We start from the raw sequence: 14471 nt of genomic DNA, 5'->3' as shown, positions 1-14471 counted from the left end.
ATGGGAGTTGTAGTTCAAAAAAAGTAACTTTTCCAAGCTCTGCTTCTATACTTATTTGGGGGGGGGTTCCCTCTTGCTGTGGACTAATTGCTACAGTGATGCTCATTATTGGATGCTCTAGGTATATTATTTGTCTAAATAGCACTCTTATTTACAGGCTCAATATGAACCAGCTGTATGTCTGCATTTTCCTCAGTCACTGATTTGGTTTAATTCAGCCCCTTTGCTGTAATGCTGGCGAACTCATCCAGCAGCTTTATGGATTATTTTACTCTGTAGCCTTGTTGTTTGTGCAAATGCTATCATCAGGATTCACTGTCTCCTGCAGTTACAAAATTCTCACTTTCCACAACCTGTCTTGGCTTTTTGAACTAGGAACTAATAAAGGCTTGCTTGCAATTGACACTCATTGGGACACTTCTCAGTGGCTAACACACTCCCCTTTCATGATGTTTGGCTCGTAGGACCCTAAAGACATAGGGACCCTGCTGGGACCTGGCTCCCAAAAGCTTAAGGGGTCTAAGGCCCCCTGGGACCCTAGATGACTACATCCCTGTTTGGGAATAAGCCCTATCGAACCCTGATTTTTCCAGGCTTCTAAAATGCACAGGGAGCCTACATAAGTACAGCAGGTTCCCTCCTTCAGAACATTTCCCACCATCTTGTGGAGGGCAAGTGGGAAGGCAGAGGTAGCATGGTTGTCCACCTGCCTTCCCCCTGCGCGTTTAACTAACCTGAATAGAGAATGCCTGAAGACTTTAGTGGGACTGAGACCTCAGTATATATGCACTGGGTTGCGCTGTATACTCTTCTACTATTTTCTGGCTGCTTCCCCCCTCCACTCCCCATTCCATAGTTTTCTGGAGCACACAATGCTTGATTGTTACAGGTACAGGTTAAAGTTACTTGCATGCATTGGTGCTTAGACAAATAAGGTCAGGAAAGGCTTCTATAGAACCCACATGAAGTATGTACATTATTTATCAAAGTGCATATTGATGCCATTGCGGTGGTTAAACATCTGGGGCGGGGAGGGGGGAATGTGCTTTACCACTAAAGGATTTATGCAGTCTTGTTCCTCACTTATCTGTCCTGTGACGCTTTTACTCTTTGGCATTTGTCTTCATAAAGTCATTAATCTTTAAGCACTTCCCAGTTGGCAAAGGACATACTGTATAAATGCTGGTTCTGTAGTCAACGAATCTGTAGTTCTTATGTTTTAACTTTAAAATATAAGTAGCACATCCCACCTGACACACACACACAATCTAAATTTCAGCTTATTTACTTCAGTGCAGGATTCAGTACCATTCTTCAGTCAAAGGCTGTGTCTGCATTATGAATCCTCCCAGTTTTTGAGGAAATGCCCCTTTTTAAAAGGGATGCTGACGTTCTGTATGACTAATGCCATGGCACAGTAAACCTAGAATGCTAGTGCTGTTCCATACAGCACCTGTCCAAACTCTGCTGACACTCTGTTCAGTACTGTACATGCTTCCCAACAGCATATACTCTCTGTGTGTGCATAATATGTGGTAATTCTCTTGTAGATAAATAAAGTTGGTTGAGTAGATTGATTTCAAGACTGATCACTGAGCTATGGCCCCCAGGTGTGGTTCCTCTGAATATAGTTTTGTCTTTCCCTCACATCATCTGACATGGAAGTCCACTAGCACGTTCTGTAGTGCAGTTCTAAGATGTCAACTAAAATGAATTCCCATCCCCTGACAACCAGGTTTTTGAGTTTCATACATCTTTCCTATTTTGTGGTTTATTTTAGGTTTCTTATTTTATAGATTATTTTTGTGTTTTTAATTTATGAACTGCTTCAAAGTTAAGATGAAAAGCAAAATAAGTGGTTTTAAAATAAAATAATAATAAAAAAGCCATGAAGTTGCCGTTTCCTCCCAGACTGCGTTGTCCTTGTGTAAAGTGCCTATACACATGGCCTTGGAGAGGGGCCACTTTCCTCGTGTTGGGAATCCTGTGCTAAAGCTTAGGTATGCGAGCAGCTTAATGCTTGGATTTTATTTCCCTCATAAATACTTCATTGAGAAGTTTGTCCATGTGAGAAGGTCTTCTAATCCCCTGTGGACAAGCGGATGAATCATGTGTGAAATACCTTCTGGGGTCTCTTCTTTCAGTATGCCAGGAGGGTTGCAGGTGCCAAGACATTTTGCCTTGTGCTGAGACTATCTCCCCTCTCTTATGCATGTCTAGTTTTATATATATAATGTATGTGTGTGCTTGGCTTTGTGAGTTGCAAAGAAAGGGGGAAAAGAATAAACATCCTACTGTTGTTCCTCAGTGCTAGAAAGAAGTTCAAGGCGCTATGGTCTCAGTAACCAGCTGTTTTCCTTATTTTCTTAGATATGCTGGCATCCTCCTTGGAATCACAAATTCATTTGGCACAATCCCAGGAATGGTGGGACCACTTGTTGCTAAGAGCCTAACTCACAGTGTAAGTCATTCTTAATTGTTGTTTTCAAAGGTTGTCACCATGTGTGTCATTACTGGTTATCGGTTTTTTAAAAATAAAACTAAAGAAGATTTTTACACACTCTCTTTCTCTCTCTCTTATTATATTGATATAAAATGGCAAAATCTATTCAGTCATATGTCCTGCAGCAGTGGGAATGGATCTCTTTTCTGAGACTCTTTGTACTAATATCAATTTTTATTTTTTAAAAAACACCATATGTTCTGGTTCATTGCTTTGTGAGCTTTGCCATAGTAACCCTCCCAAATTCAGCAAAACAGTTTCTTAAGCCTCTTCGAGTGTATCTAAAACAAAATGAGGACAACCTGAGGACAAGCAAAAGAGGGGAAAGCAAAGGGGCATGGACCCACTGCATGAATTTTAATTAGGATCTTGTGAGACAGATCCCTGAAGAAAGAATTATTTGCACAAAACAGCTGCCTTTTTATCCCCATCAGTATTGACTCTTAGGCACGTAGCCTATTTTGCCACCCTTGAGGATGACAAGGTGGTGTTGGATTGACACATATGAAGAAACTGGAGGGGGGCAGAGTGCAGCTCACACCTCCCCTGGCAGTGAGCTGCATGGACCTCTTGTATAATACAGCTGAGAGTCTCAGGTTTCATATATTCACAACGTTTTGCTACTGTACTGTACTTACTGTACTGTACTATACTTTGCTACTGTACTGTACTTGTGTCACTTAATAGCAAAAGTTAAAACTTTGAGCAACTTCGCAAGTTCTTTATACATTTTATTCCACTATATTTCTGGAGGTAGAATCTGAAGATTCCTTTCAAAGAGGTGTTAGCTCCTCTGGAAACTTTGATTTAGAACTCTCAGTGAACTCTTGAGTGTAGCTTATACATACCAAGAGCTATATCCCTATTTAGCAGAAGTCGTACTGTGCTGAACAAAATATGCCATTTCTCACATTTGTTTGTTTTTAATAAATCGTTGCACTCGACACATTCAGATGTAACATACCTAATTCAGGAGGAGCCTTCTCAAACTGGGGGGAGGTAACAAGTGGGGTACCACAGGGCTCAGTCCTGGGCTCAGTGCTCTTCAACATTTTTATTAATGACTTGGATGAGGAGGTGCAGGGCATGCATATCAAATTTGCAGATGATACAAAACTGGGAGGGATAATTAATACCCTGGAAGACAAACAAAATTCAAAGGGATCTTGAATGCCTGGAGCTTTGGGGTGAAAACAACAGAATGAAATTTAACAGGAATAAGTGCAAAGTTCTACACCTAGGAAAAAGAAACCAAATGTAAGATGGGGGATACTTGGCTCAGCAATACTACATGTGAGAAAGATGTTGGAATTGTTGTTGATCACAAGCTGAATATGAGCCAACAGTACGATGTGGCTGCAAAAAAAAGAAGCAAATGCTGTATTAGGCTGCATTAACGGAAGTATAGTTTCCAAACTCTGTGAAATACTAGTTCCTTTCTATTTGGTACTGGTTAGGCCTCATCTTTAATACTACATCCAGTTCTGGACACCGTAGTTTAAGAAGGATGGAGGCAAACTGGAGCAAGTTCAGAGGAGAGCAACAAGGATGTTGAGGAGAGACTGTGAGGAGAGACTAAAAGAACTGGGCATGTTTAGCCTTGGGAAGAGAAGACTGAGGGGAGATATGATAGCACTCTTCAAGTACATGAAAGGCTGTCACACAGAGGAGGGCCAGGATCTCTTCTCAATTGTCCCAGAATGCAGGACACGGAATAATGGGCTCAAGTACAGGAAACCAGATTTCGGCTGAACATCAGGAAAATCTTCCTAACTGCTTAGAGCAGTACAACAATGGAACCAATTGCCTAGGCTGGTGGTGGGCTCTCCAACACTGGAGGTATTCAAGAAGCAACTCGACAGCCACTTGTCAAGTATGTTTTAACTTGGATTCCTGCATTGAGCAGGGGTTGGACTCGATGGCCTTATAGGCCCCTTCCAACTCTACTATTCTATGATTCTATGATCAGAAAAGAGCAGAGAGTTCAAGCGTTGTCACATATGGTTTCAAGGTGTGGAATAGTGATTAGAATGTGAGATTAGGACTGGTTCAAATCTGTACTTGCCCTTGAAGTTCAAGGAAGAACCTTAGGCCAGTCACTGTGTCTCAGCCTAACCTACCCCACAGGGTGGTTGTGAGGATGAAATGGGCAAGAAGGAGAACCATGTATGCTGCTTTGAACTCCTTGGAGAAAAGGTAGAATATAAATGTAGTAAATAATTGTGCACAGGTTGGATGTTGCTATGTGGCATAAACATAAAATTCGTGATTCGAGATATGAAGGTGCCATTACTGTTGGTGAATACTATCTTGTTCTCTTTGATTTATAAGCTGGTTCTCCCTAATTTAAAATGCTGAAATGTTAAAAAAAAGTTGGATAGGATGGGAGTATTGTCACTATGCATTAAGTACAAATACATAAGGTTTCCTGTAAAAAGGAGGGCTGATGATGGGATTTTCCTGATGGAGACTAATAGTGGTAAGAAAAAAATAGGCATAGGAAATAAGTCGCAACAAGACGGTGAAGGAAAATAATGTCTTAATGAAAAGTAGCTTGCTGTACAGTTCATTCTTGAGCATGGTGATGTAACACTGATGCACTGATTTATCTTCTTATTTCTACCCTTCTTTTGCCAGAATACTGTGGGAGAGTGGCAGATTGTGTTCTATATTGCCGCTGCCATTAACTTATTTGGAGCCATCTTCTTTGCATTATTTAGCAGTGGAGAAGTTCAAGACTGGGCACTCAATGGCTACCACTTGCATAGGAACTGAAGGAACACTGGGGTTAATCACCACGCATTACAATCATGTGACCTGGAATGCCTTTCACATGACAACTGCAAAGCCTACTGTAACCCTTTCCTATTACAATTGGAAGACATTTCATGTTTTAATAAGTTGATTTTGTAATAACTTGGGATCTAATACACAATCAGTTGGTGTCAGATACCTGCAGATGTGACATATTTTAATCAACGTATCAACATTTAAAAAAAATATGTATGAATTAAACTATTGGAAAGGAACTTTTGCAAAATGCAAGTAAGAAGTAGTTGGGGGGAAGGGTGAGACAGAAAAAAGGGGTTTTTGTTGTTGTTGTTGTTAAGGTAATTTTAAGTAAGGGTTGTCATAACTATATTATATATTTGTCCTGTCCTATTAATTCAAATAAGTAAGGGAAATTAAAAGGGGGGGATTCACTTGTGTGCCCACTGAAAGTATGCATTTGTCAGCATATATCCCCTACGACAGGGATGGAGAACTTGAGCCCTCAAGATGTTGTTGCACTACCTCTCCCATCATACCGCACTATTGGCTATGCTGCCTGGGGCTGATGGAAGCTGGAGTCCAACAGCGTCTGTACTATGAGATTTCACCACATCTGAAGCACACACACTAATTAAAAGAAAATAAGCCAAAGTCTGCTACTATATGGAAGAAATAATGTTTGATTGAAAGAATGGCATTTTGTTCCCCCTTCTCCCCCTCACTGTACTAACACCTATTTTGACCAACAAACCACAGAATAATATCAAAATGGCTGTAGAAGCATGCTAAAGTCTGTGACTAGTGCATGGCAAAACATTTGTACTAGTGTAATCATTTGAATATATATTCAGAAGTAAGTTCAGTGGCACATTCCTAGGTAAGTGGGTATAGGATTGCAGCTTAATAGGGTGTTCATCAACCTTCAGGATTATACACTAAGAACTCCCAAGTGTATATCTGCACATGTTCTCTTCAGGGATTGGGTGTTCCCATGCAATGCATCAGAATCCAGAAGCCCTCAGCCAGTCCACATTGCAAATAAGGCCTGTGTCAGCTTACTTTGTCATAATGATACTTAGAGATTGTCCCATGTTGCATTGCACTTTCTTTTTCAGAGGGCTTCCCTCAAACTTCATATTTGATGCTAGTGCACTAAACTGGAAATGGAGGGAATTTCCATACATATATCCTCCTAAGAGATATAGGGAAGACAACATTTCTGTTTTAGAATAAGCTTTGGAGTCTTTGTGTGCCCGCTCAGATTAAAAAAAAAAGTAAAGAAGAGCATTACTGCCTTGGTTTGGAAAGTCCCCCTACTCCAAGTCAGAAGAAAGCTTAGCTTAGAAAGTTTTGTACGCACTAAGCATGGGTATAAACTCCATTGAACACTCTAGGATTTAATTCTAAATTAGCCATGCATAGTACTATGAAAATACAAACTTCCATTGCACTGAGAGAGTGCAGTTGTGACTGGAAATGAGATGGTGGCTTAAACAGTTGAGACTTTGGCATAATTGTAACTAGAATACGGGGACACAAGTGACTAAAGGCCGTTTTGTAAAGCATTGCAGGTTCGAAGCAAACCAAGGGAGGACACTTTGTGGTGGTTCTTCTATCTGTCCAAAGGGAAATCTGATACACCTGCCACAAACTACTCCGGTGGAACCCAGCTGCCTTCGTTTCTAAGAAATGAAGTTACATCTGTTTGCCAGTTTTACATACATTTTAATTTGCATTAAAATATTGCAATGACATATTGTTAGTTAAATTATATTTTGCAACTTTTAGTGTAATAAACAGTGTTGGCATTTTGGTTTGTGTGTGTTTTGACTACTTAATGCAACCACAAACCCTAACATGAAGGTTGTCAATAATGGTATGTTTTGCTTTTTGAAAGAGACACAGCATTCTATGCCTTTGTACTACACACTTGACAGGTGACTCTTCATATCTGTAATCACTGTATTCTCAGCCCAGTTCAGTTTGCATATTCAAAACAACTAACACTATTTCTTCAGGTCTTAGAAATGGTTGTCTAAAGTTGATGGGTGCCAAAGTTATTTTTTTACAAAGCAAATAATTTTTTTAAAAAATTATAGACTGGGAGTGGAAGTGATGCTGGGGAAACCTTTAACACTGCCTTTTTAATACCTGCTCAGTGGGGAAAAGTTACTTGCTACAATAGCAGACCAGGAAGGAGGATTCTCTATATATAGCTTTTTCCCTGATACGTTTTTTAAACATCTGTCTGTATTCATGTTGGAATTTCTTTTTAAGATGTTTTTAGTTTTTTAAAAAATATTTTCATATTTTTTGTTTTAATAAGTTTTAAAGTCTTTCATTTTTAAGATCTTTGAGTGCTTTGAGTGTTTTTGTTTGCTTCCCTGGGCTCCTTCTGGGAGGAAGGGCGGGATATAAATTTTAATAATAATAATAATTGTACATGGAGTGTTTTTCTGTGGGGAGCCATTCATATACACAGCTTTTCCCCATTAACTGCTATCTTCAGTCGAAAATACTGCAATCCAGGAAACACTTCACTGCTTAATTGATTCTGACAGTATTTATTCATTAGCCCAAGGTTAATCTTGCAGCCCTATCCCACTGATTTCAACATCAGGTTACAATCATAAGTATGCTTCTTGGAAGTATTATTATTATTTATCAAATTTATATCCCACCTTCCTTTTACTAAAACGAATAAACCTTACTTGCAACTAAAAGTGCCTAGGGTTAGGATGTAAGGATGGATCCAGACTATAGGTTGTATCCAACTCATAGTCGGAGAAGATCAGTTGAAATCACTGGCTGTGACTAACTTAAATACATTAATTCAAATGGGTCTATTCTGTGCATGACTTAGTTGCATGCAACCATAAATTTCCATGCTCTCAGTATAGAACTTGTAGCTTAATCTTGGAAACGGAGAAAGTGGACAATCTGAATACCTTTCTCTTTTTTCTAAAATAAAGGCAAGTGTATTTTTAGAAGGTAATAGCAAACGATTACTGTGCAACCAGTGCTAGTTGTTAATTATGATGCCCATTCACAACTTGGATGACAGCAGGGTAAAGTCCTGGTTGTTTCTTGTGATGTGTATAGCGTTCCCCTGAAACCACACACTCCTGCCCAGATTGGCTTTAGATCCCCAATATATGTGAGCAGGTGGTTTCTTCCCAGCTTTTATAAGGTTGAATGATCATTTCTAACTTGCTTTTTCCAACATTTGACTTTTTGCTATAACGTCTGTGGTATGAACTACAACAGGCATTAAAAAAACACAGGAAATGCTTTCCTTTTTCCTCTTTTTGGCTGCATATTCTTCCTTCCCCCCCCCTTTATTTTTAATTAAGGGTGTTACTTCCTGTGCCCAACAGTTTAGGATCTTTCTCTCTCTATGGCACATGCCAACCAATTTCTCCACCCCTATCAATCCTAAGTCCAGAGAATCAAGCCAGAAGATTTTCCACTACGTTGGAAGAGGAAGGAGGGAAATCTGTCAAATACAAGCAAATATTTTATGGGCAGATGGTAGCAAATGGTGTGCAGGCATTTAAAACTTTGGATTCCCCACTCTTTTGTGAATCATATTTGAGCTGGGTTGTTTTTTTCTTTAATGAATTCAACGCACAGTTGAATGTGTGAGCATACCCAGGGAATAAGCTCCACTGAATTCAAATCAGACTTCCTTCTAAACAGACAAGTATAGGAATGATACGGGCAAATCTTCCACAGTGGTGTGTGTGCCTTTGTTGTGCAAGTTTGGTTGCTCTTAAATGAGTCAGTGACTGAGGATCTTTTTGCTGAGTCATGAAACATAACTACATTGCTGTCAGTTGATTTGTCTCAATGCACGCCAAGCAAGAAAGTCTCTTTTAAGCGCTTCTGTTCCTGGCACAGGGAACAGACAAAGAGGGGGGCTTGAAGTGACTAAGCGCACAGTGATGTGCTCGTTTGTGCCTCTGGAACAATCAAGTGAACAATATCCGGGCTGCAGACTAAAGGAAAGTTTTTAGTATGCCACCACCGCCCTTCTGCCACCTCAGAATGGATTTTCTGTCTTAATCGGGATGTAAGGTGGAATTCTAACAATTTCAAAGCATTCTGGCAAAGTGAAGGGCATGAACCTGAAATAATTTCGCTAAAACAACTAAAGTGAAAAATACTAATAGAATCATTGAGGATCGGACTAAAAATCAAGCGTAAAATTTTTCTCTGGAAGTGTTCAGAACTAACTTTCTAATCATCTCACAGAAAAGCTCCCAAGGTAGTATGTCATATAACACCACCACAATAAAATAAACTATACATAGATTGCATTAGAGTGGCCAGATGCAACTGAGGATGGGGTCCCTGTGCCTTTAGTAGCTGGATGGACACAGGAATTTTGCCAAACATTTTGTTACAGGGGCAACAAACAGTTGTGTGTCTGCTGAAAATTCTGTCTTCTGCACGAGTAGTAAAGGTACAGGAACCTTGTGCTTTATTTTTTGCATCTGATTCTGTTTGCCAAGTATTTGATGCTAGAACATGTCTTTGCACTCATATTCATAAATGTAGATACTTTTCATGAGAATTCACAACCCTTCCCTTACAGGGTTTCATATTCACTGCACTGTATCTATTTGGAATATGGGAACATTGTAAGTGCTATTGGCTGGATCCAGGCTTGGCCATACTTAGACCAGGCCCATTGAAATCAATGGGATTCCTGTTTGATTTCAGCCCATCTACACCAAGCATGGCTCTTATGGGGACCAACCTTCACAGGTAGAAAACAAAGCCTCATTCATTAAAACAGATGGGGAACTTCAGGCCGGGGGGGTCAAATGTGGCCCTTCAGACTTTTCTATCTGGCCCTTGGATCTCTCCTCAGGCCACAGCCCTATCTGTTTCTGCTTTGCACTCCCAAATGTTTTTGCCTGTCTGGAATGAGTCCTTGAACTCTAATAATGCCTCTTGGTTGTCTCAACCGAGAGAGATGATTGAGTCTATGTAAAAGCTAGGTTAAATTTATATTTGTTACCCTGCCCAGTTTCATTTCTGACCCAACCCACCACTGGCATGTGGCCCTGGGAAGGTTGTCTAGAAGTGAATGTGGCCCTTGGACTGGAAAATGTTCCCTCTCCCTATGTTAAAAGCAGTATGTGATGGAGGACATCAGTATCTCCACTCCATCCTGTGGCAACCATCCTTGCTATTTCTTCCCTGCAAAGTTTAGACAAAAGTTGGAGTGTAATTGAGATAAGATACTCTCCATTCAGGCTCAAAATTTCCCACAATTCCATGTACAGAAACCGACTAGACCAGGAGCTGAATCTTTAGCACTGGTGGTGGACAGCACATTCCACCATGCCAGGGGCAGCAAGGTAGCCACATGACACACACAGGTCCAACATCTTGCTGCCACTGTCTGTCGCATCCCTGCCCCCTAGCACCTGGATCCTAACTGCCTAATGGTAAAGCCAGCCCTGTCATCAATTATATTAATACCAAGTAGAATGGATAAGGTTGATATAAAAACATATCTCAGCAGCAGACTTTCACTTGCACCCTGTTCAAATCTAATGTTGAGGAGCAGAAGCAAGCTATCCCTGCTCCCAGACTCCATCTATTTAGTCTAACATTGGCATAGATTCTGTGGCAATGGTTCCCAAACTTTTTTTCTGCATGGACCACTTGAAAATTGCTGAGGGTCTTGGCAGACTACTTTTTTTTTCTGATGTAGTAATTGTAATGCACTGTACTAGATGCTGTATAGTTTTAAAACAGTATTTTTACAGACACTCTGTGAACCACTTGAATGAAGCTCACGGGCCACCGGCAGTCCATGGACCACAATTTGGGAAACCCTGCTCCATAGCACACCAGGGAAGAAATGGATCTGGCCAGCATTCTGGGTCTTTTCTTCTCCCACTCGCCATAGGCCAGCTTTGACAGTCAGCTGTCAGTCACCTGATGTCTTTGTCCTATGACATCAGCTGTATGGCAGGTGGGAGTGACTCGGCCAAAACAGCCTTGCAGGCCAAATGGGAACGTCTAATTTTGATCAGAGACCAGAGGATCCTCACCACTGCTCTAAAGCCTATGCATGTACAGTTCTCTCTGTGCAATCAGAAAACCTGAAAAAAAGAATCCCCAAGCTCTGCATAAGTGTGTGTGTGTGTGCGTGTGCACACACACACACACGCACAAACATGGTAGACTGCCTGGAGGGAAACACTGGCATAGTCAGCTGGCTGGAAACCTCAACAGAAGTGCTCCACACTGCAACTTTTTGTTGCAAGTCCCTCTTTTTCCCAATTGTATGAAAAGAACACAGTTATATAAATAACCATTCTATGCCCTTGTTAATCTGAAAACATGGATGTTGAGAGGAGGAATCAAGTCAAAGGGCCCACCCAGCCCCCTCCGGATGTTCAGCATCATCTCTGAAACAGGTCTGACTGCAATGCTCTACAAATAATATAATACCTAATAGGCAGGCTAACATGACTTGGCTTTATAATTTGTCAAGACTGAACACAAGTAGCCTTTTGGAGTGGATTTTAACTTGTGAGATACTGGTCGTCTTTAACTTACAATCCTGCTTTTTATTTTCTTCTTGGTGATCTTCTGACATTTTTGACCTAGGCAGAATTACAGATGTGACAGCTTTCAAGCTACCACACCTGTAACTGGCTTCAATTAAGTTGATTTCCCCTTTGATCTTTCAGTGGAGTGTTGAGATTTCATGGCAGCTGTTGCTCTTTCATTTCACATTGTTTTGTGTAGATTAAACACATTATCTCAGAGATGCAATGGGCCTGAACTATAAGGGGCTTTCTGCATGATCAGTGGGGAAAAGTATGTCCTAATTGTATTTTATTCTCATTGCAATGCCCCAGTAAGTCCCAATAGAGTATCAATAATATGATATAGCCCCTTCTCCCAATGAATGGGGAAGAAAATATGATAACAGATGGAAATAATGCATACTTTTTTTTAATTATAAGTGTTTCACATGATCTTGGTAATACAGGCTAGCATTGCTCCTGCATTACAGATTGTGGCTTAGCTTACTGGGTGGCATTGACAAGAGTTAGTAGGGACCTGCAGCTCATGCACTACAGCAAAGGTTGGCAACCTTTTTGGACCAGGTGTCACATTTCAAATTTTGAGAGAGACCAGAGGGTGCCAGTCACAAAATGGCTGCCCTGGGGGAGGTGGCATAACACATCATGGCTGCCAGAGGGGCATGGCATAACGCAAAATTAGAGAGAGCACAGACATTGCTGCTTCTGTCTCTCCCTCTGCCCTGCCCCACAGGACAACCTCATGCTTACCATGGGAAGTCAGCTATGTCCTGCTGGTCCTGAGTGTGGAGATACAGCTGTTAACATTCCCCGATGCTAATCCTAAACGAAAGCCTAGGCTGCTATCCTGTAGCCACTTATCTGAGAGTAAGCCCCATTAAGCACAAAGAAACTTACTTCTAAAGTAGACATGTATATCATTGTAAACTATACAGCGAATTCTTAATGAGTGCCTGGACATCATCTCTGCACAGCAGGAGACATGGCTAAGCCTCTTTGCAAAGTTTTCACATTTGTCTTTTGGGTGGGAGGGGGGTTCTTTAACATTCATCCATACTTATTGTGTAGTAATATTTGCTGAAAATAACTTCTAGGGAGTACTTGATCTCATATGAACCCACCAAAGGAAAGATACATACTATGACCTGGGAGACCAGGGTTCAAATCCCCACATAGCCATGAAGCTCACTGGGTGACCTTGGGCCAGTCACTGCCTCTCAGCCTTGTGAAAACCCTACTCATAGGGTCTCCGTAAGTCGGTATCGACTTGAAGGCAGTACATACATACACATACTGGCTACTAGGTAAAAAGAAAAACAAACTGCAGAGATTCCAAGAACTATTAGAAAATAAGACAGAAGCAGGAAAAGTACACTAAAGGAGAGGGGGAAACAGAAGCTCTTCAGGACTCCAAGAATTCCTATTACCTAGTCCAAACAACTCACTTATCAGTCACAGCTCTGACTTTACTCATTGGCTAAAAACATAGCTAGCTGGGAGTAGCTAGGCTGGCTCATTTCATAGAAATCAATTAGAAGGGCATCTGCACATTTTGGTTCATAACCTTTCTGGGAGGGCTAGATACTTACTTTTCATTTAAATGAAAGCTTGGAGTTTCAGGCCCCTTCCTCGGGGTACCAATGGGTTTCATGGGCACTGGATCAGCAGCCCCCACATTATGTACATTAATGGTTGGTCTAAATTTGATCTGTGCCTTGATATGAATATAGGATTACTTTTTTAGGGACTGGATATGTTGGGATCCCAAAGTTCTTGCTGTTAATATATAGTAAAAGGAGTCAGTCCCAAAGTACCTGCTATTAATAGGCAGTAAAAGGAGTCAGTCTGGGAACCAAAATCTGAGCACCATCCATTTGCACAACTGCTGCTGACACTGACACCACCACCACCTTGCTTGCTGTCTGGGAAGGGAGTAGTGATGTAATAAAAGGGAAATAAGCATGGGAGAGAAATTCCACTCTGAATGGTCTCCCACCTGCCCTCAGTTCCTTTTCAATCTTGCTACTGTGAGAACACAAGAAGAGGCCTGCTGGATCTGGCCAAAAGCCTATCAAGTCCAGCATCCTGTTCTTACAGGGGCCAATTAGATGCCTGTGGAAAGTCTGCAAGAAGGACCCGGGCACAACAGCATTCTCCCATTAAAATATTTGTAAAATCTCAGATTCAGATTGCCCAGCTCTCAAGTCCAGTCCTAGGGAGTGAAACCATCACTGTTGGGCTTGAGTCCCAGCCTAATTGGAAGAAACCAATATTCCCACTTTCATTTTTGTAGCATTTCATCTGAAGCCCATCTGCCAAGCTCTGTTTTGGAGGAAGATGTCTGAGGGGGGATTTTTTTCCCTCGACCTAGAGTGAAAATCACAAGTTGAGGCTTGTTGGTGGGGCCAAGAGCTTTTCCTTCCTTAACTTGAACTGTTTCTGTGTTCCCTTGAGGGGAGACTGGTACAGCCTTGTAGCCAGAGTTCCTTGTTAGGAGGGGCCAGAGCTTGGAAGATTACTTTTAAAAAGTAATAAATTACAATTACAATTACATGGCCCCAAAAAGTAGCAATTACTGTTACAATTACTTTCAGAGCAATTGTAATTGATTACTTTTTCTC

General features: G+C 41.1%; 1 protein-coding gene across 1 annotated transcript in view; it reads left to right on the top strand.

The window, feature by feature from the left end:
• SLC17A5 (solute carrier family 17 member 5) overlaps positions 1–7088 on the top strand; it is a 35268-nt gene extending 28180 nt beyond the window's left edge. The window contains exons 10-11 of the mRNA XM_061623136.1: positions 2371–2461; positions 5141–7088. Of these exons, the coding sequence (XP_061479120.1) occupies positions 2371–2461; positions 5141–5278 (229 nt within the window). The 3' untranslated portion in view covers positions 5279–7088. The remainder of the gene's footprint in view (positions 1–2370; positions 2462–5140) is intronic.
• The last annotated feature ends 7383 nt before the right edge of the window (positions 7089–14471 follow it).

Source organism: Rhineura floridana, chromosome 4, assembly GCF_030035675.1.
Source record: "Rhineura floridana isolate rRhiFlo1 chromosome 4, rRhiFlo1.hap2, whole genome shotgun sequence".
Taxonomy (NCBI): Eukaryota; Metazoa; Chordata; class Lepidosauria; order Squamata; family Rhineuridae; genus Rhineura; species Rhineura floridana.
This window is presented reverse-complemented; position numbering and strand designations above follow the sequence as displayed.